This window comes from Alexandromys fortis, unplaced genomic scaffold, assembly GCF_014885135.2.
Source record: "Alexandromys fortis isolate MF-2015 unplaced genomic scaffold, M_Fortis_MF-2015_v1.1 scaffold_159, whole genome shotgun sequence".
Classification (NCBI taxonomy): domain Eukaryota; kingdom Metazoa; phylum Chordata; class Mammalia; order Rodentia; family Cricetidae; genus Alexandromys; species Alexandromys fortis.
The window spans coordinates 1,452,624-1,478,988 of NW_026068031.1; the positions used below are offsets into that span (position 1 = coordinate 1,452,624).

Sequence of the window (26,365 nt, forward strand, 5' to 3'; positions counted from 1 at the left end):
ATATATGTATGCTCTTGGGGACAATACTGGTGTGACTCAGAAAGGAGGGGGGTGGAGAAATTCTCTGGGAACACGGAAGCCATTGTGAGGTTATAAGGTCAAAACTTCAGAAAGAAATGCTGATGTCAAGCCATGATGCTCCCAGTCTGGGTGTCACTCCAAGCACTACACAGGAAGGGTTTTCTTTAGCATTTTCTCATGGGAACTCTTGAACACAAAGCCGGCAATGAGCAGAAACACAAACCTTTATGAGCCTTCATCCAACCTCAATGGTCATCAGTACGTGACCTCCTTTGAGCTGTGTCCCCATCTGCATGTTACCCGGCTGCTTGGAGGGGGAAATGTCCTTTTTTCCTTTAATGTTACCACACTACCATTACCACAATTTGATAAAATGTCAATAACTCCTTAATGCCAGCAGGCAAGTGTTGACGGAAGTTTCTCTCCTACCTGGTCCCACAGTCGTTCAGTCCCAAAGAAACACGCAAAGACTTATATTAATTATAAACTGTTTGGCCAATTAGCTCAGACTTATTATTAACTAGCTCTTACAACTTAAATCAACCCATAATTCTTACCTTTGTTTAGCCACATGGCTTGGTACCTTTTCTCAGTAAGACATTCTCATCCTGCTTCCTCTGCATCTGGCTGGCGACTGTGTCTCTGCCTTTCCCGTTCCCAGAATTCTTCTAGTCTGGTTGCTCTGCCTATACCTCCTGCCTGGCTACTGGCCAATCAGCATTTTTTAATAAACCAATACAAGTGACAAATCTTTACAGTGGACAAGAGCATTATCTCACAGCAGACAAGTGTATGAACTTTTAATAGTCCCATACATGATTTCTAAAACACCATTTAAAAATCAGATACCACACAAGGGCTGCACAGTACTGTGGACCAACAAGGGTGTTCTTTAACTATACTTCATCTTTCTCTTTCTCTCCCTCTCTCCTCCCATCCCTGTGTATATTGGACGAAGTTATATGTTTCATCCTATGAAGGGTTCCAACCTGGATCTTTCTGGTGACAGCCCTGCATGCTACACACGTTTCTCTGTCACCCAATATTTCCTATCAATTGGGTGTTTGATTTTTATATTTAACTGGATTTAGCTTTGACTTTTGTGGAGTTTATTGTGCTGCTGTCTCGTCAGGAGGAATGTAATAATGTCTCCTGCCGTGTGTGTGTGTGTGTGTGTGTGTGTGTGTGTGTGTGTGTGTGTGACTTTTAGCCACTCTGTATATGTGTATATGTGATTTCAGCCACTTTGGGTGTTTGTTGCTGAAGTTAATTAGGGTTGTGAAATGGTGATGTTCTCATTATCTTCCTCTTCTTGTTGACGAGCTGCACGGCTTCCAAAAGGAGGCAGTCCTCTCAGCTCCTAGTTAATTAACTAGTTAGTATCACCGTTCATGTAAGAAGAGCGGAATATTTGATTCTTAGTACCCATGGATGCTAAGTTGTTGGTCTTTTCTCGGTATTTTTAGTGGACAGAGCTAGGAAATATATTGTAATCTGCAATAAGGATATGTTCAGCTGGGCATAAGTGTACATCCAGCAATTGGGAGACTGAGACAGGGAGCTAGGTCAGAGTTTGAGACCAGCCCCCACCACCTCACACGTGTGTGTGTGTGTGTGTGTGTGTGTGTGTGTGTGTGTGTGTGTGTGCGTGCAGAAAGAGAGATTATGAATTCATGCTGACATTTTCATTGGGATGTAGAATTGCAGAGGGCTTCTCCTCAAGCTCTCCCTGCTTACCTCCTTCCCTCCCTCCCCTGCTCAGAGTCTGGCCCTCAAGGACCGCACAGATGATGTGTAACTGCTCATCTGCCTCCTGCTACATTTGCACAGAGCAGCCTGAGGCCCAGACAAGGCCATCACTGCCTGGCTCTTTCCTTGGTATGGAGGAGCCATAGTTTGTTCGCTCAACCAGTCTTCCCCTCCTGGATGCTTGGGCTCTTCTTTATTCAAAGGAGATTTGATGAGAGAACTTGAAAAATAATAAATACATTGTGCCTTGGTAAGATATTGAATAGCCAGTCTTTACTAGTACAGTTCTATGTGGTTTTTCAAATGTGTTATTCCAGGGCGAGCCTGTGAAGTAGACTAGACAGGAAGATGTACCAAGACTTAACTTCTATAAATTTAAATAAAGCTCCCTTCCTATGCCAGTTCTCATTCCTAGCCTCTTCCCTGTTGTTCCTTAAGTGTGTTTGCACATACAAATATACGGTCTCCCTGGCAGCCTGACTATGGGAATGCCACCTAATGCCCTAGTTAGTTTTATGCCAACTTGACACAAGCTGGAATCATTGAGAAGAGGGAGCCGCAAGTGAGAAAACACCCTACCAGAAAGACCTGTGGAGCTTTTTTTTTTTTTTTAAATCATGATTGATGTGGGAGGACCTAGCCCCTTGTGGGTGGGATCATCAGAGGCAGATGATCCTGGGGTAGATGAGGAAGTAGACCAGTAAGTCACACAGCTCCATTGTGTGGGCTTCATTTCCCACCTCCAGGTTCCTGCCTTGAGTTCCTGCCCTGGCTCCCTTCCGTGATGGGGTGTGACCTGGGAGTTGTAAGGTGAAGGAAACCCTTTTCTGCCCAAGTTATTTCAGTCACAGTGTCTTAGCACAGCAATAGAAACAGTAACTAAGACACCTAAATCCCCTAAGTCTTCCTTCCCTCTCCCACAGAGATATAGCAGAACTTCTACCTCGGGTGAGAGGGGGCGAGACAGAAAGAGACAGGTGACCGCAGTGACTGGTCCACCGAAATGAAGTGAAAGCATTTACTACTCTATTTCCCTAACGTCATTAATGTGTTTTGGTCTTTTATGCCTGACACGTTTGTCAAAATTTCAGATATTTTCATATGTAAGCACAGAGAGAGAACCCTTCTCTCAGTATCCATATGTCCCTTGATTTACTCTGTGTTACGCTTCAGCTTATTCATGGTTAAGCTGGAAATATCATTAATTCAGAAGATTCATTTAATGCATCCACTGACCCAGTGTCTTGTTGGGCGCCGTGGAGGCACGGAGAACACGGGGGAACATATACATTCAGTTTTTCTCTCTGGGGCTCCTGTGGCTGAGCTGTACCATAGTTTGTGTCATTGCTCCCCAGCCTTAGGAGGGGCTACTTGCCACATAGCCAGCCCGGGAGAAGAGCAAAGCTCAGCATATAGTTTATATGAGATCCATGTAGCTCTTACACAACTTCGAAGTTGGAAAACTATAAATCAAATTATCTCTCAGAGCCATCCGCCATCGTGAAGGAGACACCTGCCCTTCACTGTGTTGGGTCTGCTCAGGCTGCCGGGACTCAGTGTCAGACTGGGTGACTTACGGGACTTTTGCTCATCTCGGTCCTTAGCTAACTGGGAGATTGAAGTGCTTGCTGTGGTTCTTGGTGCTGACCCTGTCCCGGCTCCTGGACAGCTGCTTTCATGCTGGGTCATTATGTGCAAGCAGAGAAAGCTCTTTGGTCTCTTTGCTTCCTAAGAACCCCAACCCCAGCAAGGGGCTCCACTCCCATGAGACAAGGTTTCTCGGTAGCCTTGGTGCCTGTCCTGGAACTAGCTCTTGTAGACCAGGCTGGCCTCGAACTCGCAGAGATCCACCTGCCTCTGCTTCCCGGGTGTTGGGATTAAAGGTGTGCGCCACCACAGCCTGGTTTAAAATGTGTAGTCCTGACTGACCTCGAATTCCAGATCCACCTGCCTCTGCCTTCTTTAGCAAATCCTACCAGCCTGCACCACCAGAACCGGCGTGGCAGCACATTCCTTTAATCCTAACACTTGGGAAGTAGAGACAGGTGGTTCTCTGTGAGTTCAAGCCCAGCTTAGGCTACACAAAGAACTGGGGGGGAAGGGAGACAGGCTCCATCATAAAACACTATCTCAAAATAAAACAAAGTAATTCTATCAATAAGACTGTTCTTGAACATACAGGCTGGACATAGTAGTAGCTCATGCCCCAGCACTTGGGAGTTCGAGGCAAAAAGACTGCAATGAGTTCAAAGCCAGCCTGGCTACATAGTGAGTTCTAACCTAGCTTGGGCTATATAATGACCCTCTGTTTTAATAAAACAAAGAAAGCAAACTGTGGAGGTCCTTGAGTGTCCTGAGACAGTACTTGAACATGCTCACCCTAAACTACTCATCCCAGAAAGCACTGGAGAGGGTAAATCAGATGGTTGCAATCCAAAGGCTGGGGCTGGACAGAGATCTGAAGCTTGGAGATTGCTATTAACCTAAATGCCTCACTAGCAGGTTTAGGGGGCAAGAAGTCAGGGGAAGAATAGGCCCCTAACAAATGTACCCAGAGTGCATTTGGCTTGTGAGCCCCTGTGGGCTCTGAAAGGCGTTAGGAGTCCAGTGACTAGCCTGGTGGCTGTGTGGCTTGTTTTTAAAGCCTCAGAGAAACCGAGGATGGTCCAAGGACTGTGTTTCTAGGTCATTCGATCATTTGTCTATTCTCCATCTATTGATTTTGTGACCATCCATCCTCCATTTGAGTTGGAAAGCCTTGACCTGTGTGGGGTGACCTCCGTGATGGAATTACACAGGAAACAGGGGGTCTGAGTGGCTCGTCACCGTGAGACAGAGCTTACCTCGCCACCCATCATTCTTCACAAACAGAGCAAACAGGTCACTGAGATCGGGCTAGATTGGAAACCTGTCCTTCAAACAGACTGGCAGTTGAATTGAGCAGAATAACCTCCCTCATTGGCTTTATGGCGTGTACATCCCCACCTTGCCTTCTTAACTGTCCCAGCTCCACTGCCTCCCTGAGCTATGTTAGTTCTGAGACTTCCATCCCCACCCTGCACCTGGAGTGTCTGGACCTTTGATGGAAGCAAGAATCTGCTTTCTTTGCCTTTTGTAAGTGCCTAACTGCACTCTGTGTGGGGGGTTCAAGTAGTCCAGAAGCGGATGTCTTGCTGGTCATAGTGGCTCCTGTTTGTCATCAGAGGCAAGGAAACCACTTCAAGTCTGACTCTAATAAACATAGCAAGTTCCAGAGCATCCAGGGATCCATAGCAAGACCCTGCCCCCATAAACAAGCAGAAAAACCAACCAATGTCCTTGAGTCATGGACTCTTAGTTGTGTCTACCATGGTAAAGGGGAGGAGGGCAATTTGTTACTTAGCTTTCAACTTCAAAGAGCCTTGAGGAACAGCCGTAGTGATCAATAAGGACCAGCTAAATTAGGTGTCTAATTTTACATTCAGCAAAACTTGGAATATTCACTATGTGCCAGATGTTGGAGGCACTGGAAATCTGCAGCTGTATAGGCAGGTCCCTTCCTGGAAACAGCCCTCAATCTACGTGACCAGAACTCTCTGAAGTCCACATTCTTCATTCATGGACTAGCCAAAGACTTCAAGACCAGGATGAGGTCTGGTGATAAATAGACACCATCAAATCCACACCCATCATGAGCAGGCAGGAAGCCTCTTGCCGAAAGTGTCCGTGAGTATGTAAACTTAGAGGTTGAAGATCAGTTTGGTGGAGGAATGTAAGGTGTCTAGCCTTTGCTTTGTTTGAAAGCCAAAGTGTAATAGGGGAGTAAGGTTTCATGTTTGTCCTAAGCAGTCCTCTGAGCCTGGGGAAATCTGTCCATCCTTGTGGTAGTGGTGTTGTGGGCCTGTTTTCTGGTGCACACGCTCTGTTAGAGAACACATCCCAGTCCACCGTGTACAATCACTAGGGAATCCCGTCACAGCTTGCTTCAGAGGTTACTCACTGGATTCTGTGGGTGGTGTTATTTTAGGGTGACAAGCAGCAGAGGGAGGGATGAGTCTGCAAAGAACAGATCAGTTGTTTGTGAGCTGATTCTGTTTATTACCAGGAGTTCCTGGAGAGAGGGGAGCAGATAATTAAACTCTGGAGTTTCTGTGTTGCTAATTCGGAGCAGAGATTTTTTAGTACCAAACCCTTGAAGAGGGAAGGAAAAACAGGCTTCCATGTCAATATGTGGGAGGTGGGAGGGGATATTTGAAGCTGTCTTTGTTGCCCTTATCGCAGAGTAGAGATAGAACAGCGTTAAAATCCTGTGCCTTGGGCCAGTTAAGTTGTATCTGTGAGATACCGTACAGGATAAACACAAGGGATCATTTTTGTCACATTCATATATGACTTTCAAATGATCCCTTATACAGAAACAAGCACCACCCCCTACTGTTTCCCTCCCCCCACCCTGTCTTCTTAGAAAGCCCAAGAAATCCAGATGGAGGCTTCTCGTTTAAGATCCCTAAAACAGTCATCCAGAGAGGCGTCCCTGGGCCTATGAATGTAGCTTACGGGTAGAGAATGTGCCTAGAAAGTATGTGGGAGGCCAGGGTTCAGTCCCCAGTACTGCAAAAAGCAGCCAAACAACCACTGAGCTGGCCTGATTAGTCTCTGCTCATTGTGATCCGTGTCACCGTGGCTCCTGTTCTCTCCTCGCTGAGTAGACGCTGAGCTGTGACGACATACCTCCATGTGGCCTGTCCTGTAAGACCCGTCTTGAAAGAATTTCATTTTCCTTAGGATTCAGCTGACCACGCCCAAGACTTAAAGATCTTTGGCTAAAGACAGCTAAGAGTCTCTGGAAAGAAGAGGCTCAAAGACCCAGACATCTGTGTCCAAGGCAAGTTGCTTGGGATCTGCTCTTCTCTGAGACACCGGAGCCTGGGTCTTTGCCATTTCCATTACTAACAGTGGTGGTGGTGGAAGGCTCTCAGCAGGGAATGGTGAGAAGGGGCAATGCCTAGCATTAGACTGACCCAGGCTTAAGACTTGGGGAGGAAGCTCCGCCACCCCTGCACCTACGCACAGAAGGGTGCACTGTATCTCAGCCAAGGGACACTGGTTCCCTTTAGGCTATAACCAATGAAGAGGAAAAAGCCTTGAAAACAAGCATGCCAAGGTGGGAGGAGCGTGGCCTCTGGGTTCAGATGCTCTCTGCCAACAGTGAACGAGGCATCCCGCCTGGTGTAATTTCAGCAGCCTTGTCTGTAAAATGGGGCTATTTTACTACTATTTCAGATCGGCAGCACAAAGTGCAGCTGAACTCTGTTCCCCGGTCCTCTTTGCTCCAAACCATTTCTTCTCTCTGTAATCTTCCCCCTTCTGTCTCATCCATACCGCCTCTCACACACACAATCATAACACAAGGTTATCATTATTACTTGACATGTATAATCATTTTGTAGTGCCTTTCCTTCTATTTCTGCTCCGCAAGTGTGATTGGCAGGACTAGAAACGGGCCAAGTAGGGACTTGAATCCAAGCCTCTGGCTCCGGGCCCAGTTCCCTCTCCTTTGGCCCCCCTCTCCACACCCCATTCTGCCCCTCATTTTCCTTGAAGGGACCTGACAGCTCCCCAAGCATGGCTATTACACCAGGAAACTTAGAAATGGAGGGCCACCGTGAGGCACAGACACCTGCAGAAAGAAAAATAGGACACTCGAAAAATCACAAGGAGGGCTCTTGGCCTCTATGCACGTCCCCGCTGAGTGGCTCCCACTTCAGCAAGGTGTTCTAAAGCTGGAAGATGAGGTCTGTGCTGCCTTAGGAGCCCACAGCCCAGGAAGATCCATACCGATATTCTTAAGAGGGTCAGCTGCTCTCGCATGCTTGCAGCCCAGGGCCTCGGACATTCATGTGAGTGCCCCCCCCCACACACACACACAGCCACCTCACCAGAGGTTCAGTGTTTTGTCTAAAAAGAGGACATTTCCAAATGAAGGCCAGCACAGCAAAATATTGATTTGGAGACAGTGTGGTTCGCTTGCTCACCCCGGCTCCTACATCTTTCCTAGACTCTTTCTGACCTCAGCCATCCTCCTGGCAAGCAGAGGGCCCAGGGAGGGAAAATGAAGGGGATGCAGTTCATCAGAGGATGTTGAGTCCTTCCCAGCACTGGGAAGTGTGTGGCTAACACACCCGTGCAGTTCAGGTCCTAAAGCCCTGGTTTCTTAAGACAGTTGGAGCCATTTTTGTCCTCCCTTCAGGGTGACCCCGGGGAAAGGCATGGCCATGGAGTCTCCCTAATAGACCGAGGGAGGTGGAGGGAAAGAAGAGGGAAGTGAGGGCCAGACAGAAGGCAAGAAGAGGCAAAGAAGAAAGGAGCAGATTTCTTTCTCTCCAGCCCCTGTTTCCACACCCAGGATCTGGCTGAGTCGCCAGTGGCTCTCTCGCACTTTGCGGAGGGAGATACACATTTCCCTTAGGACCAGTTGTCGGCAGAGCAGGGAAATCACACCAGAACCCTTCATAAATCAGCAGAGGTCACTGCCAAGAGCTTTGTCCACTTGCTGTCCCTGGCAGTGATAAACTCATTGCATTTGGGAAATGGCCAGAGACCCTGAGTCTGATCTTAATTCTTATTCCCAGAAAAATCTCAGTTCTGGGTTCACCCACCCTCTGTTTACTGTCTTTGTGTTTCCTAGACAAAGCTGGAAGGAACACATTTTCCTGACATCAAAGGCAACATTTCTTTGTTTGGGGGAGGAGGAACAGGACAAGGGAGTCACCAAATCCCTAGGCTGTGGGAAAGCCAGGCTCAAGCCAGAGGGAAGCTGGCGCTATGACCCCCAAAGGCGGCCTGGGAGACCTGCAGAGTGTCAAAAGCCTGGTTTTGTCAGAACTGAATGCTAGGATGCTAAGGGCTACCTCTCTCTCTCTCTCTCTCTCTCTCTCTCTCTCTCTCTCTCTCTCTTTCTACGTACTCATGTAGGGTGATTTGAGGCTTCATAATGCTAGTAAAAAGGTATAAGAGAGAGCAAGCCCATGGCAGCTACCCTTCCCTCACACTGCCCTTGCCTGGGTGTGTGACTTTGGAGTTGGCCACTTAGAGAAGGTAACAGTGGTGTCCACACTTTGGAGAGTGAGCCATAGCCTACTGTCTGCCTGCTCTGTGGGATCATTCTGTACTGGCTCTATCCCCTCCCCTTGGCTCCTATAGAGCTAAGACACACCTTCTCAGTGTCTGCTCAGACCCTCCTACCTTGGGGAGTCATTTTCCAGTCGATGGCCCACCATTCCCCACCCAGGAAGATCCGCTCAGCCCCAGCCACACCCAAGCATAGTGGCTGTACTTGGACACCTTTGCAGGCCTTTGCTCAAATGGCTATGTGCGTCTTGGTGGAGAGTCCTCTTGTCTATAGATGCTAAGTTCTCTTTGTCTTAGTCAGACTATAACCTCACAGTCAGACTCAGCGCCTGGCGTCTACTAGATGCTCAATAATATCTGGTGAACGAAGCCATGATTAAATGTTTAAACACCTTCCTTTTCCTGCTCCGTTTCAGGTGACAAGGTCAGTTTTGTTGATGAACCCAGGTTTTTCCTGGCTGCACTGAGGGAATAGGAATTAAGTAGATCCGGGTTGAAGTCTGTGGCTGAGGTCAGAAGGGCCGGGTTAGGAGAGGTCTCCTCCTGCCTTGCGGGGAGCAGAGGGTTGCAAAGCATAGCCTCAGCATTTAGATTCCCAGAAGAAGCCAGAAGCAGCAGTAGAGATGCATTGTTTGGATTTGGAGAGGGTCCAGATCTTGGGACAGGCCTTTGCCGATGACTCAGGAGCCACCAGCTCTGTTATCCAGACAGAGATGATACTTCATTTTTTAAAAAAGAAAGAAAAAAAAACAGTAAGTCATCTTTACTCAGAGTTAACATTTGCACCTACGATTGTAATGGCAGATGTTGGGAGCAGTGAAACCCCAGGTCCTGAATTTCTTGTAATCCCCTGATCTGAGTGCCTACAGCTGCTCTGAGCACGAGACCATCAGGAGTTCCTGATGGCAGGAGAGTGGTTTCTGGTGGGTTTGGCTGGGGCGTGGCTATCTCTATATAATCTGCCCCTGAACACAATAAAGGGGGCATTCTTGGGGAATTCAAGGATGACCCGCGTTGCTGGCTCTCTGTGTATTTTAACCTCCAGCCCCCTTGCCCAAAGCTTGGGAACTGGGTGCCAGTGCACAGAGCGCAGACACGGGGGCGCGGGGCGCAGCAATTGGAGGTTCCACCCAGATTTCAGGAACTAGGAAACGCTGAGAGGTCGCCCTCAGAAGGTGAGAGTGGATTGGGGTATATGTGTTAATCCTGACGTCCTTCGCTCGGTTTTGGTCTCTGCGTCATGCAGGCAGCAAGTGAAGTTCAACCGAGAAAGAGGGGTAAATGGACAGGGCTGTGCCGGCCGGAGGGGACGTATGTACTGGGAAAAGATAGAAAGTATATAGCTTAAAAAGACAAATGCGAGCCGGGCGGTGGTGGCGCACGCCTTTAATCCCAGCACTCGGGAGGCAGAGGCAGGCGGATCTCTGTGAGTTCGAGGCCAGCCTGGTCTACAAGAGCTAGTTCCAGGACAGGAACCAAAAGCTACGGAGAAACCCTGTCTTGAAAAATCAAAAAAAAAAATGTGTACAGATGTGTGATATGTTGACTGTGTTGTCTTTTGTGTTCTGGTCTGGAGAAAGACATTTGATTCTAGGAACTGCTAAGAAAGGTATTTTGACTTTAAAATATGGGCTTAAGGATTTGATGTTTTGGAAAGGAGGTTCTGTTTTTGTCTCCACATACGATGAGAGCCTAAGGATTTATTCGATATTCATGTGGTTCAAATACCCGAGACCTCCTGTAATGTTGCAGTGGGGTGTGAGCGGCTGCGGCTCCATGGTCAAGCGGCTCCAGGCAGTCAGGCAGCGGGCGCTGAGGGGCTGCAACGCATGCAAACCCCGGGGCCTGCCTCAAGGACCAACGAGGCAAGAATGCTAGGCCTGCTTCCAGCATGGGCCTTAGGGCCCCTTGGCCTGGACCTCTGTCCCAGCCCGGGGCAACCGGCCAGGACGGGATTCCCCCCCCCCACCTTCCAGCTCGGTGGGGAGGTGTAGCGTCCACCTCTCCCCTGAAGATAATTTAAGTGGGGCCCCTTCAGTGGTTGCAGAGCAGCAAGCCTGCTTTCGTGAGTTCCCCTCCACTTCATGCACTCAGCTGACAAGAATGAATGTGCCACGGGGGTATGGCAGCTGGGGTATGTTATTTAGGAGACTGCTGAAGGAGCGGTGGTTTCTGAGTGCTCCTGGGGTCATGGCAAAGCCACTCCTAAAAGTCCCGAGTCTGAAATGGTCACACACCTCTGTTGACTTGAGGGGAAGAGGGTGTGTGGGAAATAGTATGAGGAACCAACAGTCTCTGGGATACTTGGATCTACCTGTCTTACAGGCTTAAGTTGCTCTCTTGTGTTCCCTAAAAGCCAGTATTCTCCTGAGGAGATGCTGACACTCTGAGTACAGGTTCAATAGAGTGCTGGCCAAAGTGAATCAGTAGAAACCAAAAGGCTGTGTGGTCAGGAGGGTCTTCTGCTTTATAAAAAAATTTAGGGGGGGGGGAGATGTTGGGAGCAGTGAAACCCCAGATCCTGAATTTCTTGTAAACAACTTGTTTTTCCCTGATCTGAGTGCCTACAGCTGCTCTGAGCACAAGACCCACAGGAGTTCCTGATGGCAGGAGAGGGGTTTCTGGTGGGTTTGGATGGGGCAGTTAAGGATCTTTATATAAGCTTCCCCTGGACACAATGAAGGGGGAATTCTTGGGGAATTCGAGGATGACCCATGTCGCTGTCTCTCTGTCTGTGTGTGTCTGTGTATTTTAACCTCCAGCCCCCTTGCCCAAAGCTCAGGAACTGGGTGCCAGTGCACAGAGCGCAGACACGGGGGGTGCAGTGCGTGGCAGGTAAATCAATTTAGAGATATCGGACAAAAACCAAGACCAATGACACCCCAGATCCAGGCTCTGGGGAAGAGAAGGGTGTTTGTGCTAAGAGGTTCAGAGGTTCACAGCGCTTCATGAGGATATGATCCTCTCCTCCCAGACAGAGCAAGTAAGTAGTTGCTTAGGCCACTCATAAATTAAAGCAACATTGAGCATTAAACTCAAGCAAGCATTTTAGTGAACGAGAAAACCCTGCATTAGCGTGTATTCTGTTTTTATAACAAACTAATCAAGAATACGTGTGTCGCAAAGCAGGAAAAAAAATGTATTTGATTCGGTTTTGTAGCCTGAAATTCTTAAGATCAGGCAACCCTATCTGTTGGGGCTCTGGTGAGGGCCTTCCTGCTATGTCTCAATATGGCAGGGAGTGTGTGTCAGGAGAGAGCTCATGATGAGAGAGGGGGTGAGAACCCAGCTTTCTTACAGGCACTAACTGGGTTCTGAGCCTTGGGGAAGCATGCTTAAGCTATAGCCAAACCACCCACAGCATGGTGTAAATACAGCCAAATGTTTGACCCTGTGGCGGACAGGATGCCTCTCTAAAAGATGAAGACACACTGTCCCTATCATCCAGGGACTTAAACTGGTGTGGGAGGGGCGGGGCTGGATAGTTCTGTGAGGTTTTCTGAAAAATATTTCACATTAAGGTTGTTCACTGAGAACACAGTCTCCAAAGCAGCCGCAATTCCCCTGCATTCTTTGCCTGTCCCTTTCCATTGGTGAGAATACCACCCAACTTGATTTTTTTTTATTTTTTTGGTTTTATTAAATTGTACATTTTTCTCTGCTCCCCTCCCTTCTCCTCTCCCCTTCAACCCTCTCCCATGGTCCTCATGCTCCCAATTTACTCAGGAGATCTTGTCTTTTTCTACTTCCCATGTAGATTAGATCTATGTACGTCTCTCTTAGGGTCCTCATTGTTGTCTAGGTTCTCTGGGATTGTGAATTGTAGGCAGGTTTGTTGTTGTTGTTTTTATTTTTTGTTCTTTGTTTTAAGTCTAAAAGCTTATGAGTGAGTATATATGGTATTTGTCTTTTTGGGTCTGGGTTACCTCATTCAATATATTTTCTAGATCCATCCATTTGCTTGCAAATATAAGGATGTCATTATTTTTTTCTGCTGTATAGTAGTCCATTATGTAAATGTACCACATTTTTTCTTATCCATTCTTCAGTTGAGGGGCATGTAGGTTGTTTCCAGGTTCTGGCTATAACAAACAATGCTGCTATGAACATAGTTGAGCACATGTACTGCTGGGTCTTGAGGAAGGTTGTTTCATAATTTTATGAGAAATTGCCAGACTGTTATCCAAAGGGGTTGTACCAGCTTGCACTCCCGCCAGCAATGGAGGAGTGTTCCCTTTACCCCACAACCTCTCCAGCGTAAGTTGTCATCAGTGTTTTTGATCTTGGCTATTCTTACAGGTGTAAGATGGAATCTCAGAGTTATTTTGATTTGCATTTCTCTGATGACTAAGGATGTTGAGCATTTCCTTAAGTGTCTTTGAGCCATTTTAGATTCCTCTGTTGAGAGTTCTCTGTGTAGGTCTGTACTCCATTTTTTTTTATTGCATTATTTGTTCTTTTGATGACCAATTTCTTGTTCTTTGTAGTTTTGGAGATCAGATCTCTGTCTGATGTGGGGTTGGTGAAGATCTTTTCTCATTCTGTAGGCTGTCATTTTGTCTTGTTGACCATGTCCTTTGCTTTACAGAAACTTTTCAATTTCAGGAGGTCCCATTTATTGTTTCTCTCAATGTCTGTGATATGGCCACCCAACTTTTGTAAATATGGGGCATCTTAGGAAGAAAAAAGCTGATCCCAGGACCCTTTGGGGCTCTGCTGGGGATGGGCTGCAGAGATTCCTGGTATAGCCAATGTATTTCTTCTGTTCCATTTTCATTTTTGTTTTTCATTATTTATAACTGACAGGTAAAACGTCATCTGTTTTCATGGTGTAAACATGTTTTAACGTGTGTACACTGAAAATGTCTGAATCAAGTAATCTAACATGGTTATCATTCCACAGGCTGTTTTATTTTAATTAAGAAAACTTCAAATCAAAATTTCACAATGACCAGATACTGTGATGAACTGTAGTCAGCCATGGTGTACTCTAGATATGCTGAACTTATCCGTCCTGTCTAAAGGAAGTGTCTCCTGTGGCCAGCATCCCCCAGGCTCCCTCCCCTGCATATGTCAGTCTCTGGAAGCAGTCACCCTCTCTCCCTCCCTCCCTCCCTCCCTCCCTCCCTCTCTCTCTCTCTCTGCTTTCATGAGTCTGATGTGTTAGCTTCCCATGTAAGCAGAGTCAGAATTTGTTATTCTGTGCCTGACTCATTGCATTTCACCTAGGTGGTTCATCTACACCTTGGTAAAGGGCAGCTTTCCTTCTCAAGGCTAAAGACTGTGTGTGTGTGTGTGTGTGTGTGTGTGTGTGTGTGTGTGTGTGTGTGTGTGTGTAAAATATATTTCCCACATATCCTTTATCTGTTCGTAAACTGATGGGCACCTTGATTAATTCTGGGTCTTGGCTATGTGTCTTTTATGCTGGGTAGGGAGATGTCTCGGCACAGTCTGGCCATTGTTCCAGGATTCTCTAGCCAGGCTACAGCCAACCCCAACCCCAAAAAAACTCCTGCAGTCCCCCACCTTACCCCAATCCTCAGGGCTAGAAAGAGAGAACTGGATACTTTTCTTGAGAACCTGGGTTTGATTCCCAGTACCCACAACTGTCAGTTCCTGGAGATCTGATGCCCTCTTCTGACATCTCCAGGCACTGCATGCTTATGGTACACACACATACATGTAGGCAAAACAGTTACAAATAAAAATAAATAATTAAAATGAAGAAAAAAAGTGACCTCCCCAACTGATGTGAGGTCTCCGCCACCTCCATACAAGGTGTCCTCTGGGAAGAGAAGCCAGAAAGAGGCTCCCAGGGGTAAGCCTTCACTTCCAGCTGGGCTGTCTCTCCTCACTGACCAGAACTCCATTCCCTTTGGCACTGAGGCCATTGCCCAGCTTTCTGAAGGGGGCAGGGAACACTATAAGGGACAAAATTTCCTTTACCATGCCAGCTGCCAACTAATACTCCACCATCTTGGATGGCCCACTCTCCCTCCCTGTAGCACTGCTCTTGGACCAGACAGGCTCACCTCCATAGACAAACCATCCTTCCTCCATGCCTCTCTGTTTGCAGGCCGGGACTGCCTGCCTTTGAGAAGAATGGACTGTGAGAAAGAACGTGTGCCTGGAGGAGTTAGTCGCAAGCCAGGGGTCATATGCTGGGCCAAGGGTGTGGGTCTTCTCAGAGCCTTGGGGACGCAGCAACAGCAGTAGCCTCCTCCTAGATGCCACCCGTAGGCCTGATGTGCCCAGATGCTCTATGAGCCAGTCATGAAGGGTCGCCTTCCAGACCAAAATGATGGCCCTAATGTACACAGGCCGATTCAATCATATTGTTTCCGTGTGTGTATGTGTGTGTGCACATGCAGAAGCCACAGGTGGATGTCCAGTATCCTGCTCTATTAAGTCTCCACTTTATTTCCTTGAGACAGAGTCTCACTGATACTAGAACTAGGCTGGCAGCCAGCAAGCCCCAGAGATCCAACCCACCCGTCTCTGCCCCCTACTGTACTGGATTTGTAGGTAGCCACAGCCGTGCCCAGCTCTTTACATGGGTGCTGGGATTTCAAACTCAGGTCCTGGTGTTTGCACAGCATGAGCTCTTATCCACTGGACCGTCTCCCTCACACCCTCTAGGATACTTTTTGAAGCTGTGCTTTTTACAGACACTTGTAGACTCCCGGAAAGTGGTTAAAGACTACAGAGATGGAACCATTCATCCAGCTCCCCAGTGGTAACATCTTGCAAAACTGGAGTAGAGTTAGTTATTATTGTAACGTATTGTAATGATGGCGCCACCATCCATTGATTTTGTTCAGGTGTGCCAGTTGTATTTGCACTCGCGTATGTGTGTGCTTCATTTTTCACAGCTGTATCACCTGTGCAGATGCGCCAAGATAGAGAACCACCCGTCACCACAAAGATCCTTCCTGTTGCCTTGTCTAACCACCTGTTGCCCACTCCTAACTTCTGGCCACCACTAATCTGTTCTCTAGCTCTCTAATCTGTCCTTTCGAGACTGTTCTATAAATGAGATCAGATGGTATACCTGAGGAGCACTGTTTTCACTCGTCATATTTACCTTGCGAGTCTCCCCAGTTTTGGAGCAATACCTCCAACTGTTGCTACTGCAGCTTTAACCACTGCATACCCCAACATGACACTAAGACCTGATTACAAATCCTTTGAGATACAGACCTCTTGCTCTGTAAGAGAAAATGTCATTTTGCTTGTTTATTTCTTGACATGTGTCATGGGAGAGGTGGGACACATTGCGAGTTTTCCTAGCTCCATTCAAACGTCCCTAGGTTCCTGTGGCAGCCCACCCCCAGGTCAGGTGGATTGTCGCGTCCTTTAGCTCCAGCTGACAGCTCTTTCTTTCCCTCCTCTTCTCCCTTCCCCAGGAGCACATCTACAAGCTGATGAAGAGTGACAGCTACGCTCGCTTCCTGCGGTCCAATGCTTACCAGGACCTGTTGCTGGCCAAGAAGAAGGTATCTTGGGAAGGGCAAGCTTGTCTTTCTTAGCACTGTTGACTCTCGCTGCTGCTTGCTGCTGGTGTAAAATGAGAATATCATCCCTTGGGTTTTGTTTATTTACTTTTCTTTTCTTCTCTCCCCTTTTCTGTCTGCCCCTCTCCAATCAAGAACAGTGAGGAAGGTTACTGTCCCAGCCTCCCCCGATACTGAGGATACGGCATTCTGCCTCCGTGTTCCCATTCCCTCTGTCTGCCTGTTTTGCCTACAGTGAGAGGAGGGTGACCAAAATATCATTGCCACAGTGGCTCGACTCCAGAATGTCAGGTTGGCAGTGACCCAAGCAAATCTCTTAGGATAGCAGAGAGATTTTTCACTGCCAGTTCCCTTCAGCCATTCCCAACAGGTCCTTCCTCTCCAACCTGACTAGAAAGGGAGCGTATGAAGTGAGGATCAGGACACCCCACCCCCCACCCCAGAAAAGAGTGTCTTGCCAGTTTTAACGGATCCACCAGACATCTGAATCACCACTAAAATAGGGCACTGATCCCTTCTCATCTGGAGCCTGGCTCACCATTTCTCTGAAGTTTTTCCCGGTTACTTTAACTAGAAAGTAACCACCTCCCAACCACTTCCTCCTCCTCTTCCACTTGGAATTAAATCATGGCTCTTACAGCCCTTGGAGACTTGGTTCACAGAGCCTGTAGCCCCTCAGCATGCGGGTGATGAGAGTGCCTGGAAGGGGTGGGGAAGGAATGCAAGAATGATACATGGGCTAGGAAAGGGGAGGGCAAGAGGCAGGGTCTGAGTGAACACGCCAACCTTCTGGACACTTCCGCTCCAACCTGAAGGCCATGTGTGGTCAAGTGTGACTCGACTTGCTCCAGATTATATGACTTCCATTCTCACTGCACACACACACGCACGCACACGCACACGCACGCTTCTCTTCTGCTGGTATCCAAACCCTAGTCCCCAAACACACGGTTGTCCATCCGCAGGCTTTCTGTTGGGCTACCTTTCAGCCTCACACTCTTCTCTGTGTACTGGCAACTGTACCACATGTTTGCCTGTCTGCCCATCTGATTGGTACCATGTAACTCCAGGGTCCTGGAGAGCATTTACTTCTACCTTCTTGTTCTTACACCCCCACCCCCTGCCCTAAGAATCCTAAGACTCTGAGAAAATTGAAAGACCTTCCAGAAGTTCTACTGTCAAAAAAGCTCAGCTCTGCTACTTTCCAAGCCCCTCTTGGAATTGAGCTCATGGGATGGAGAATGTGAAACCTTTGGCCAATTCCCTTTTTGGAGGATGGGTTCCTGTAGATGGGGGATGAGACTTCCCCACACACACACAAGTGGCTCTGCTGCCCACTTTTTTAAGCACTGGAAGAAAGATCAAGGTCATAGAGACTTTGGTCACTTAAATCCTAAGTCTCATGGGAGAAAGTCAAGGGAAGATTTATTTTATTTTATTTTTATTTCTTGAGGCTCAAGTCCCCTAAACTGACCCCAGTTAGGGCACATTTAAGGCTCTAGCAATTTCACCAATCTGTGCCTAGCTACATAAGCATTTAGAGTAAAGGTCAGATGCCATTTAGTCTCCCCAAGGTTGTAGGGAGGGAAGATGCACCTCAATCCAGGAACCTGGCTAAACTAGCTGAGTTTGCAGATCCCTCCCAATGCAGCCAACTGCAGGAGGCCAGGGGAAGGGGCAGCAACTAACCCCTTCGAGAGAAAGGTTGCAAATGAAGCTCAGTAGTTACCCCACAGCCCTCAAATTAAAGGATGTTCTTCTGGCAGAAAGCCAGGGTACCTGCTCATCTCTTCAGTATGGAGCAGTTATTTCCCCAGACATGTCTTCCTGAGAGTCTCCAGGCACCAGACTTGTAACTCAGCACCTTCAGGAAGGCCCAGAGCATCCTCCGATTCCAGTGGTGCTGCGGTTCATCCTCTGATAAGGGCGTGTGAGATCTCCACTCTCCCTCCAGCCCCAGAGAGTAAGAATCGGCCTCCTGTTTCAACTGAGGGCCATGCCTAGTAGAGTCTAGAAGCACAGATTTATGCTCTGACTTACGCTCTGTTGTAATGGCTCTTCCTCTTTTCTGCTATCCTCAGAGGAGAGGAGAGTTGCTCTGGAGAACTAGATTCTAAAGGAGGGTGAACTGGATTTTGATTGACAGTGATGTAGTGGTGATGATGGGTTTCCATAGCAGCTCAAAGGAAACCCAACTGTGTGGCCAGGGGATAAGAGTAACAGGTCTAGAACTTGCTTGACTTGACTCAATATCTGCCCTCTGGTGTCTTTAGGATGAGAGCTGAGCTTTGTCCCCCTCCATAGCCGACTCTGGGTATGGACCAGACATGGATCCCACAGATCCCATCTGAGAAAAAAGCCCAGCCCAACTCTATGGTCACATGTCATTTGTCTTGTGTTTTCCTTCTGCAACTTCATCTCTGTCTTTCGGAGCTTGGTTAAGTCAGTAGGGGGCATGGGTGGATGCCAAAAACGGCTGCCTTTGCCTGACCCGTTTCCAGCACATTCTAGACCCACAGACAGCTAGCTGCTTCTTCAGTTCCCAAGTTGCATTTGTCGTGTGTGTGTGTGTGTGTGTGTACACGCACGCACATGTGTGCCTGTGTGTGTCCTCTGAATTTGTCAACCTTAGGCTGAAACAGGGCTCTAAATCAAGACAAAAGGCATTTGGGATAGAATTCCATTCTTTTTGGGTAGGAAACTTGGGAAAAGGGTCAGGCAGGCACCATATCTCTTCCTCCTGAGAGGCCTGTAGTAGAACATTTTTGGCTTTTGCCTTCTCTTGCCTCTGCTCCTTGAATCTGAACTAACAGTTCCCCCAGGAGGATGCTGAGCCTCCTGAAGCCATCCCCAGTTCAGCTTAGAAGTGTTACCACTTGGGACCTGAGAAACTGTTTTCTGCTCAGAGCTAGGCTTTTGTTTCCCGAGGCCTCAGCCCCCTTTGTCATTGCAAAGTACTTGAGTAGCCTCTGCTTGCTCTCAGGACACAGAAAATCATTAGGAAGGCGCTGAAGTTAGCAGCTGTTCCTCTAGGCAGGAAAATCCTCAAGAGAGACCCACACTCAGGACTCAGCCCTGGCTGCTTCCAGAGTCCCATTGGGATCACAGCACCGCCATACATGGATAGCCCTCAGAGTTAGTCTATTCTGTGTCACCACTCGGAGGCCCAGGGGCCTCCTGGCCACAACCACCCAGGGCCCTGCTTCTGAGCCCAACTGAGAGAGTAACAAGCAGCCATCTTGAATGGCCACCAGGGCACTCCAGAAGGCAAAGGCCCTGCAGTACCACCCATGGCCCTCCTCTCACTCCCCTGGGCGCCAGAGAGGCAGTGTGTTTCTCCGGGGCTTCTGTTTTCCTACTCTTCATCAGCTCTGCCAACAGCTCTGGCCGCTTCTCTCTGCCCCTTTTGCCGCATTTGGCTTTTGTGTTTTGTTCTTTAGCTGTGGCTGCTGCTGTTTAGAAATCACATGAAAGCTGAAGATTTTTTCCCCCCTGTATTTTTCTTCCTACCTCCCCTTTTTTTTCTCCCCCTTAAAGCCAGAAAGTGAGCAAGGTCGTAGAACTTCCCTAGAAAAGTTCACGCGCAGTGTGGTAAGTTCAGCCGGTGTTCTGCCCTCCATGTTCCTTTCGCTTTTGGTTTTGGGTTTTCAGATCTTTTTTGTCCTGTTTTTTCTTCTTTTTTTCTTTTTTTTTGGTGGGCGGGAGTCCAGTGCTTCCCCTCCTCTCCCCTCACTCCTTTCTTTTGCCAGTGTCTGCAGCTTCTTCCAGGGATGGGATTGCAAAAAGAGCAAGCATTCCCCCCCCCCCCCGCTCCCCACCTGCTGCAGAAGGTTCACAGCTCAGGGCCCAGCCTGTGCCCGGCCACAGGATGGGATCTGTGGCCTCTTTTTGAGGCTCTGAGGAAGAAGGGCCCTTACTGCTCCTGGGGCTGGGGCTGGGGCTGGGCCATCTGAGCATCTTCTACAGCGGCCTGGGGAGAAGGCCTTGGAACAAACCACGAACCAAATTGGCTGAGAACCATCACTCGCCTCAAAAAAAAAAAAAAAATCCAAATTTCCCTCTGTGAACCCTGACCGTCCTGTTATAGTGTGGGTCGCTGCTGTTGCTGCAGTGTAGGCGGCTTTTGCTGTGTGCAGGAAGCAACCGCGCTGCATGGGGTGTGGCACTGTGGTCCAGCTGGTGTGTGTGTGTGCGCGCTAGTGGCCTCTGCATGAGTACCCACAGCCCTTGAGGTCCCTTGTCAGCCTCATTTGCATAGTGCGGCCTGGGGAGGAAGACAGTTACTGAGTCCCATAATTGTGCCAAGGGTTTACCAATCTCCCCAGTCCCTAATTCTGATAAAGGAGTACAGACAGGATAGAGGTTCCCTGTCCCTGCAGGGAAATGGCCTTTCCCCTTTCCACAACAGCTTGGTGAGGCAGCGACACGAAGGGAGGCAGGTAAGAGCAGTCCGTGAGGTCCCTATGGGATCTATGCCATGGCTTACATGGCACAGGGCAGAAACATCACCCCTTCCCATGGTGGCTTCTTCTCCAAGCCTAAGACTGGATGCATACTGACTGGTCTAGAAGAAGCCATTGAGTTCACGGAACCCTGCCTGTACTATTAATATCAAACTATCAGCAACCAAAATAGCAGTTTCAGGGCACTTGGAAACTGGCCACCTTGCTCTTCCCAAAGAGTGGGACCCACCGACGCTAACTTGCCTTGTTTCCCCACCTCTGTGGAAGAGCAAAGTCCTTGTAAAACATGACTACTGTGTGATTAGTGCCCTTTCAGTGCTTTCTAAATAGTCTAAGAAATCCTGGTTTGACAGCTACGTAGCCATTTTCCTGTCGTAGCAGGATGCGTTTTAACGACATGTAACCGTGATTTTGAATCCACCAAATGTATACATCATAACACCTCAGGGAGGTAGGTGGCAATTAAAAGAGCGAAGCGCCTCTCTGTCTTCGTAGGCTTTCTCACAAGAGAAAACCTGCAGACCGGGAGACCTGTTGGCCCCTTGTCCTTACAGCTGGTTTGCTGTGGCCATGTGGTCATGAAGGTGACACATGCACTATCAGAGGCCAGGCCCGTTGGACCTCTTCATAGGCCACCACAATGGCTTCATAGAAAGCGTGGGGGCGGGGGGGCTTTCTGTATTGAGCTGTGGCCTGGCTGCTGTAAATAGGAGAGGTTTAGAGATTGAGCCGACAAGTTAAAAGCAAGCCATAGAGGCAACCAGGACTTTCAGGTGCAAATTGAGAAAAGGGAGCTTTCTTTGTGGTCTAGCTGAGCTTGGACAGCCCTGTGCATGCTCTTTAGGTAGACAGCGAGGACGAGGTTTAGAGAGGAAACCTGGTATGTGGACAAGACGTGCAGGCTTCTTCAGGTTGCTTCCCATGAGAAGTGGGTATCAGGAGAGGCAAAGACAGTCTCAGTGAAGATCTGTGAAGGGCATTTATTGGTGTCCCTTCACCTCGGAAGTATTGTCAGCTCAGTGGACCTCAAAAGTCTGTTGATGAGTAGAACAGGAACGCGCCTGCCTCTCCATATGGCTGGCATGCCATGTGAATTCACAAAGAAACGGCTGGCAGAAAAATAGCCAAGCTCTTGAGACTTAGGCATTTATGTGGCAAAAGGCCCCAGGTTTTAAAGGCAATTCCCGGAGATTCTTTCATGAAGGGAAGACTCTACTAGGTGATACATTCGGGCTTTCTGGTTCCGTGATAGCCGCGGATTGCCACTGACCCTTCCCTGCTCCTTGTGAGCTATAGGTAACACCCCAACCCCAGAGACCATCTCTCTGATTCTGCTACTCAAACTCAGGGGCTCAACATCCCTGTATTTTAACCAAATATAACCAACCCATGAATATGCCTGCTTTCTGAATATGATATACAAAGTGTTCAGCTTCTCTAGAAAAAGGTTTATAATCCATAAAGAGGAGGAGGAGAAGGAAGAAAAGGAAGATTTTCTTGTGTTTCCTCTGCTTACCATGAACAAAACAAAGGGCTGGTTTAGTATTTCCATGTCCCTGAGATCGATAAGCAGACCATCCATATTCACCACTGATGGAGAACTTGTAGGGAAAAGCAAAGCAGTTCACTAATAAGGGCATGGGGCTGATGTCATTTAGAATTAATCAATTGACGGTAGATTTTATCCAAGTGGCTAGAGAGCCTAGTCAGACTGTGAGTCCAGGAAGTCCAGAATTCTCCCTTGGAGAATTCGTTCCTTGATAAAGGAAGAACAGCTGCAGAGAGAAGGCCAAGTCTCAGGACATGTCATGACATTGAGGGATCTGTCTGTCAGAGGCTAAAGACACCCATTCCTAAGGAGTATCTGAGCATTTCATGGAGGCATTCCTAAGGCCACGCTCTAAGAGTGCAGAGGCCTGGCCATCCGAAGTGGTGCTGGGAGGGCTTCTCCCTCCGGCGGAAGTTTCATTTGAAGTCACCCAGGGCTTTAAGGTGCCAGCATTATGTCATCTGGCAGACTGGAACCATATAGTTTACCTACAACCCTGCTTCTCTGACAGCAAAGGCCGGGTTCTGAACCAAATGTGGATGAGAATCCGGGGTGGCCTGCAGCTAACCTGTAATAGTGCACTCTGCCTTAGAACTCCCTTTGGTGGGCCCAGCCCCGTGTGCACCCCTCTGACCATTCATCACAGGCTTTTCTCGGCCTCTACCATCAGCCGCCTGTGCACAGTGAGTAATCCACCACTGTCCACGGGGCCCTTGTTCAACGAGCTCTAGCTTCAGAGAGGACCATGATACACTGTAACTCCTCAAAGGGCTTTCAAACATGGAATTGGGCCAAAAGAACCTGTTTTAGAAAAGTCTAGAAACCAAGAGAGGTAGACAGCAAAGGTAGAAGGTGCAGAGAGACCAAAGAAAGGGGCAGACAAACTCAGAATTGCTCAGAAGACAGCATATTAGGGACTTACTGACAGGAGCGTGCTCTGAGTAGCAGGAAGATGAGAGTCCTACACTCCAAGGTAAGAGAAAGAAAGGGCCATGTGTGCCAAGCCAGACAAAAATGGGCCTTAGCTAAATAAAATGTACCAGGACTTTTTCAAACACTTAACGTATCATATCAACTGAGACGCGGTCCAGGTTTCCGTGGCCAGTACCAAATGCTCGGTTGGCTAACTCTCTTACATGTTTTTATTTTATTAACTGGGGGAATGTGTCTGGTGCCCATGAAGTCCAGACCAAGGGGTCATATCCCTTGGCTTCAGGGTCACAGACAGGTGTGAGACCCCAGATGTGGGTACTGGAGAGCTGAACTCAAGTCCTCTGCAGGAACAGTACACGCTTTAACTGCTGTTGGGCTGACCATCGCTGCTAGGTTGGTCCATTCCATGTCATGTGGAAGGCATCTGGCCAAGGTTCCCTAGCATGCAAGGTGGCAGTTGTCAAGAGGTCAGCAGCGGGGTCAGTCATCAGAGCCTGGGCTGCCTTTTGTGCTATCTCCTTTGGTGGGAAACCCATCACTCACCTTGAAGGGGAAGGGTATGTCCAAATGCAGACCACTGTCCAGGGCCCACTGGCCTGCCAGACTCTGCTGCCTTCCTGGCTTTGTGGTCGAGGGATGATAGCACATGGGAAGAGAAGAGGGTGGGTGGCCAGAAAGTCTCCTCACACTGATCTCACTTTGATGTTGAGAGCTGACCATAGACAGACAGCAGGCTGACATCTCCGCAGGGCAGGACCGTGATAAAGAACCAGGGGCTTCTGGAGAGACAGGAGGGGTGAGAGGAAGCAAAGAGGCCCTAGCCCAAGAGCAGCGGCACTGCCATTTCCTCTTTCAGATGGCAGCTGAAGCCATCTGGTGTGAACTCTGAGCTGGGGAGGAAGAGAAAGTCCCCTGTCCCTTGTACATAGGATCAAGGAAGACCTCTCAGTGTGGCGGCATTTGAGTGGAGCAAAATGGTGGTCCCAGTGTAGCTGGCAGCCACACACCTTTACCTTCCCCACTAAAGCTCCAGCTACCCCTTAAGACTTCCATCTGTTCTAATTGTGAGCGGCAAAGACAGAACACAGGTACCCGAGCAGGGCCAGGGAAGGAGTGAGGAATGTGGAGCGTGGCTGTGCCATGGTATTTTTTGGACTACAGCAGGAGGGCTGGAAGCAGAGGGCTTCTTGGCACATGACCAGTGGCATCTCTGACTTTGGGCTTTTTGTCCTGCCTGCCAGGAAATGCAGGGTGGGGGTAGAGGAAGTCAGGTGGAGATGAAAGCCAGGGAGTCAGCCAGCTGTCATTCCCCTGTTCCCTCCCTCCTCAACAGACAGCCAAAGAGAACCTGCTGGATGTAGGACTCAGCCTCTCCCTGGGCCCTCACTCTGGGCAGCTCTGAGGGACATAACTTCAGCTCCAGGTCGGGGCCTTCTGGAAGGGTTGGGGATCCAGGGCAGTTGACCCTGTGACTGCACCACTTTCTCCCAGGGCTGTTTTCCTTCTGCCTCAGCATTTCCTGAGGAACAGCCTGGTGGGGATGAGTCTGCAAACGCTTAGACTCAGCAGAGGAGTGGAAGGCCTGGACCTCGGTCAGAAAACCTTCTCAGGTCTCTAGAGACGACTGAAACAGCTATACAGGACTGCCTTTGATGGCAAACAGTCCTCGGGTCCTTTTGGCATCATAGTGTTTCAGACGTTAGAAGCAGCCTCTCCCACCTAATCCAACCATAGGGATACTGTAGCTAGAGACAGCTGTCATAATACACGGGTGGGGAGGAGTGAAGGTCTGTGTCCCCAGAGCAGCCTCAATGCCTCCTGGGCCTCCTCTATGCAGAGTAGCTACTGCCTTGCTGTGTGATCCCAGGCAAATGACTTAGCCTGGAGACCTATTGTCCCCTCCCCTGCCTTCCCTTTATAATAACTTGAACTGGTGTAATCCTTGGCATTCCTGTCTAGTTGGGAATGTTCTGCAGGTGTGTGCCCCACTCCACATTGGGACTCCTGAGCCATATGAATCATTCCCGAAAGTAGGAGAGGAGCTGCCTTTTTGTCCCATTAGTTACCTGATTCAGATGTGTCTGACAGCCCTGGAGATTAGGAGTTGAACGGTGGCTAGAATGGGAGAAGTATTTACAGACCCCAGGCAGGCACCAGCAGGAGGACTGAAGCCACGCCTCCCTGTCTTACAGGACAGGCCCCCTGACAACCCATGGCTCACTCCTGCATTGAATAGCCGGGAGAGCGGGCAGAGGTCACAGAGAACAGGGAGCAGTGCCATCTTGCCTTGCCAGCTCAGCACTCCCACCTTCGGGTTGGGATGCCTGGGGGCAAGTGGTTCAGGTCAGCTAGGGAGGACAGTGTCCCCAGTATTGCTGCTGCTAAATAGGGGTACCTCGTACTGCAAGACCAAGAATGAAGTGTGGCCATCGGGGACTCATCACTATGCCCCCCGTACTTTGACAGGGGAACCTGGGCCTGAGCACTCTTTGAGATGAGTAAGGGGATCTGGGAGACAAGGATGTCACTGTTACCGTCAGTGGGAGGCGAAGTCTCCTCTATTCTCGGTCCTCTTTCTGTTTCGGCCCATGGGAAGTGTGGTAAAGCACACAGGTTGTAGCTATAAAATTGAAAGCATAGAAGTCTGTTTTTCATAAGCTGTAAAAGCGACTGAACCAGCCAGGCTGCTGGAAGGCAGGGAAAACACCCTGGTGAACTGATCAGCGTCATCGGGGTCTGTTTGGTTGTTTTGTTTCTATACAGAGTTTCATTGTCATTCTGGGGGCAATTCATCCCTTGGCCCTGACACCAGAACCCCAGTTGTTACAACTGAGGATACAATCTGACAACTGAAAGCACCCCACAAAATGCCCTGTCCACCCAGTACCGGTTCAGAGAAGAACTGTGTGTATAGTTCAGCATCAGGACACTGGAGTGAGCAAGTCTCTGAGATGCCCTCCCTCCCCTCAGCACCCCCATCACTGTTCCTGCCTTTCCCAGACCCCAGTGTGCCGCACAGCCAACTG

The 26,365-nt window shown here is 48.8% G+C and overlaps 1 protein-coding gene across 1 annotated transcript in view; it reads left to right on the forward strand.

Moving 5' to 3' along the window:
* Positions 1-26,365, forward strand: part of Rgs6 (regulator of G protein signaling 6) — a 645,208-nt gene that overhangs the window by 601,474 nt on the left and 17,369 nt on the right. The window contains exons 14-15 of the mRNA XM_050164594.1: positions 16,287-16,376; positions 19,932-19,985. Of these exons, the coding sequence (XP_050020551.1) occupies positions 16,287-16,376; positions 19,932-19,985 (144 nt within the window). The remainder of the gene's footprint in view (positions 1-16,286; positions 16,377-19,931; positions 19,986-26,365) is intronic.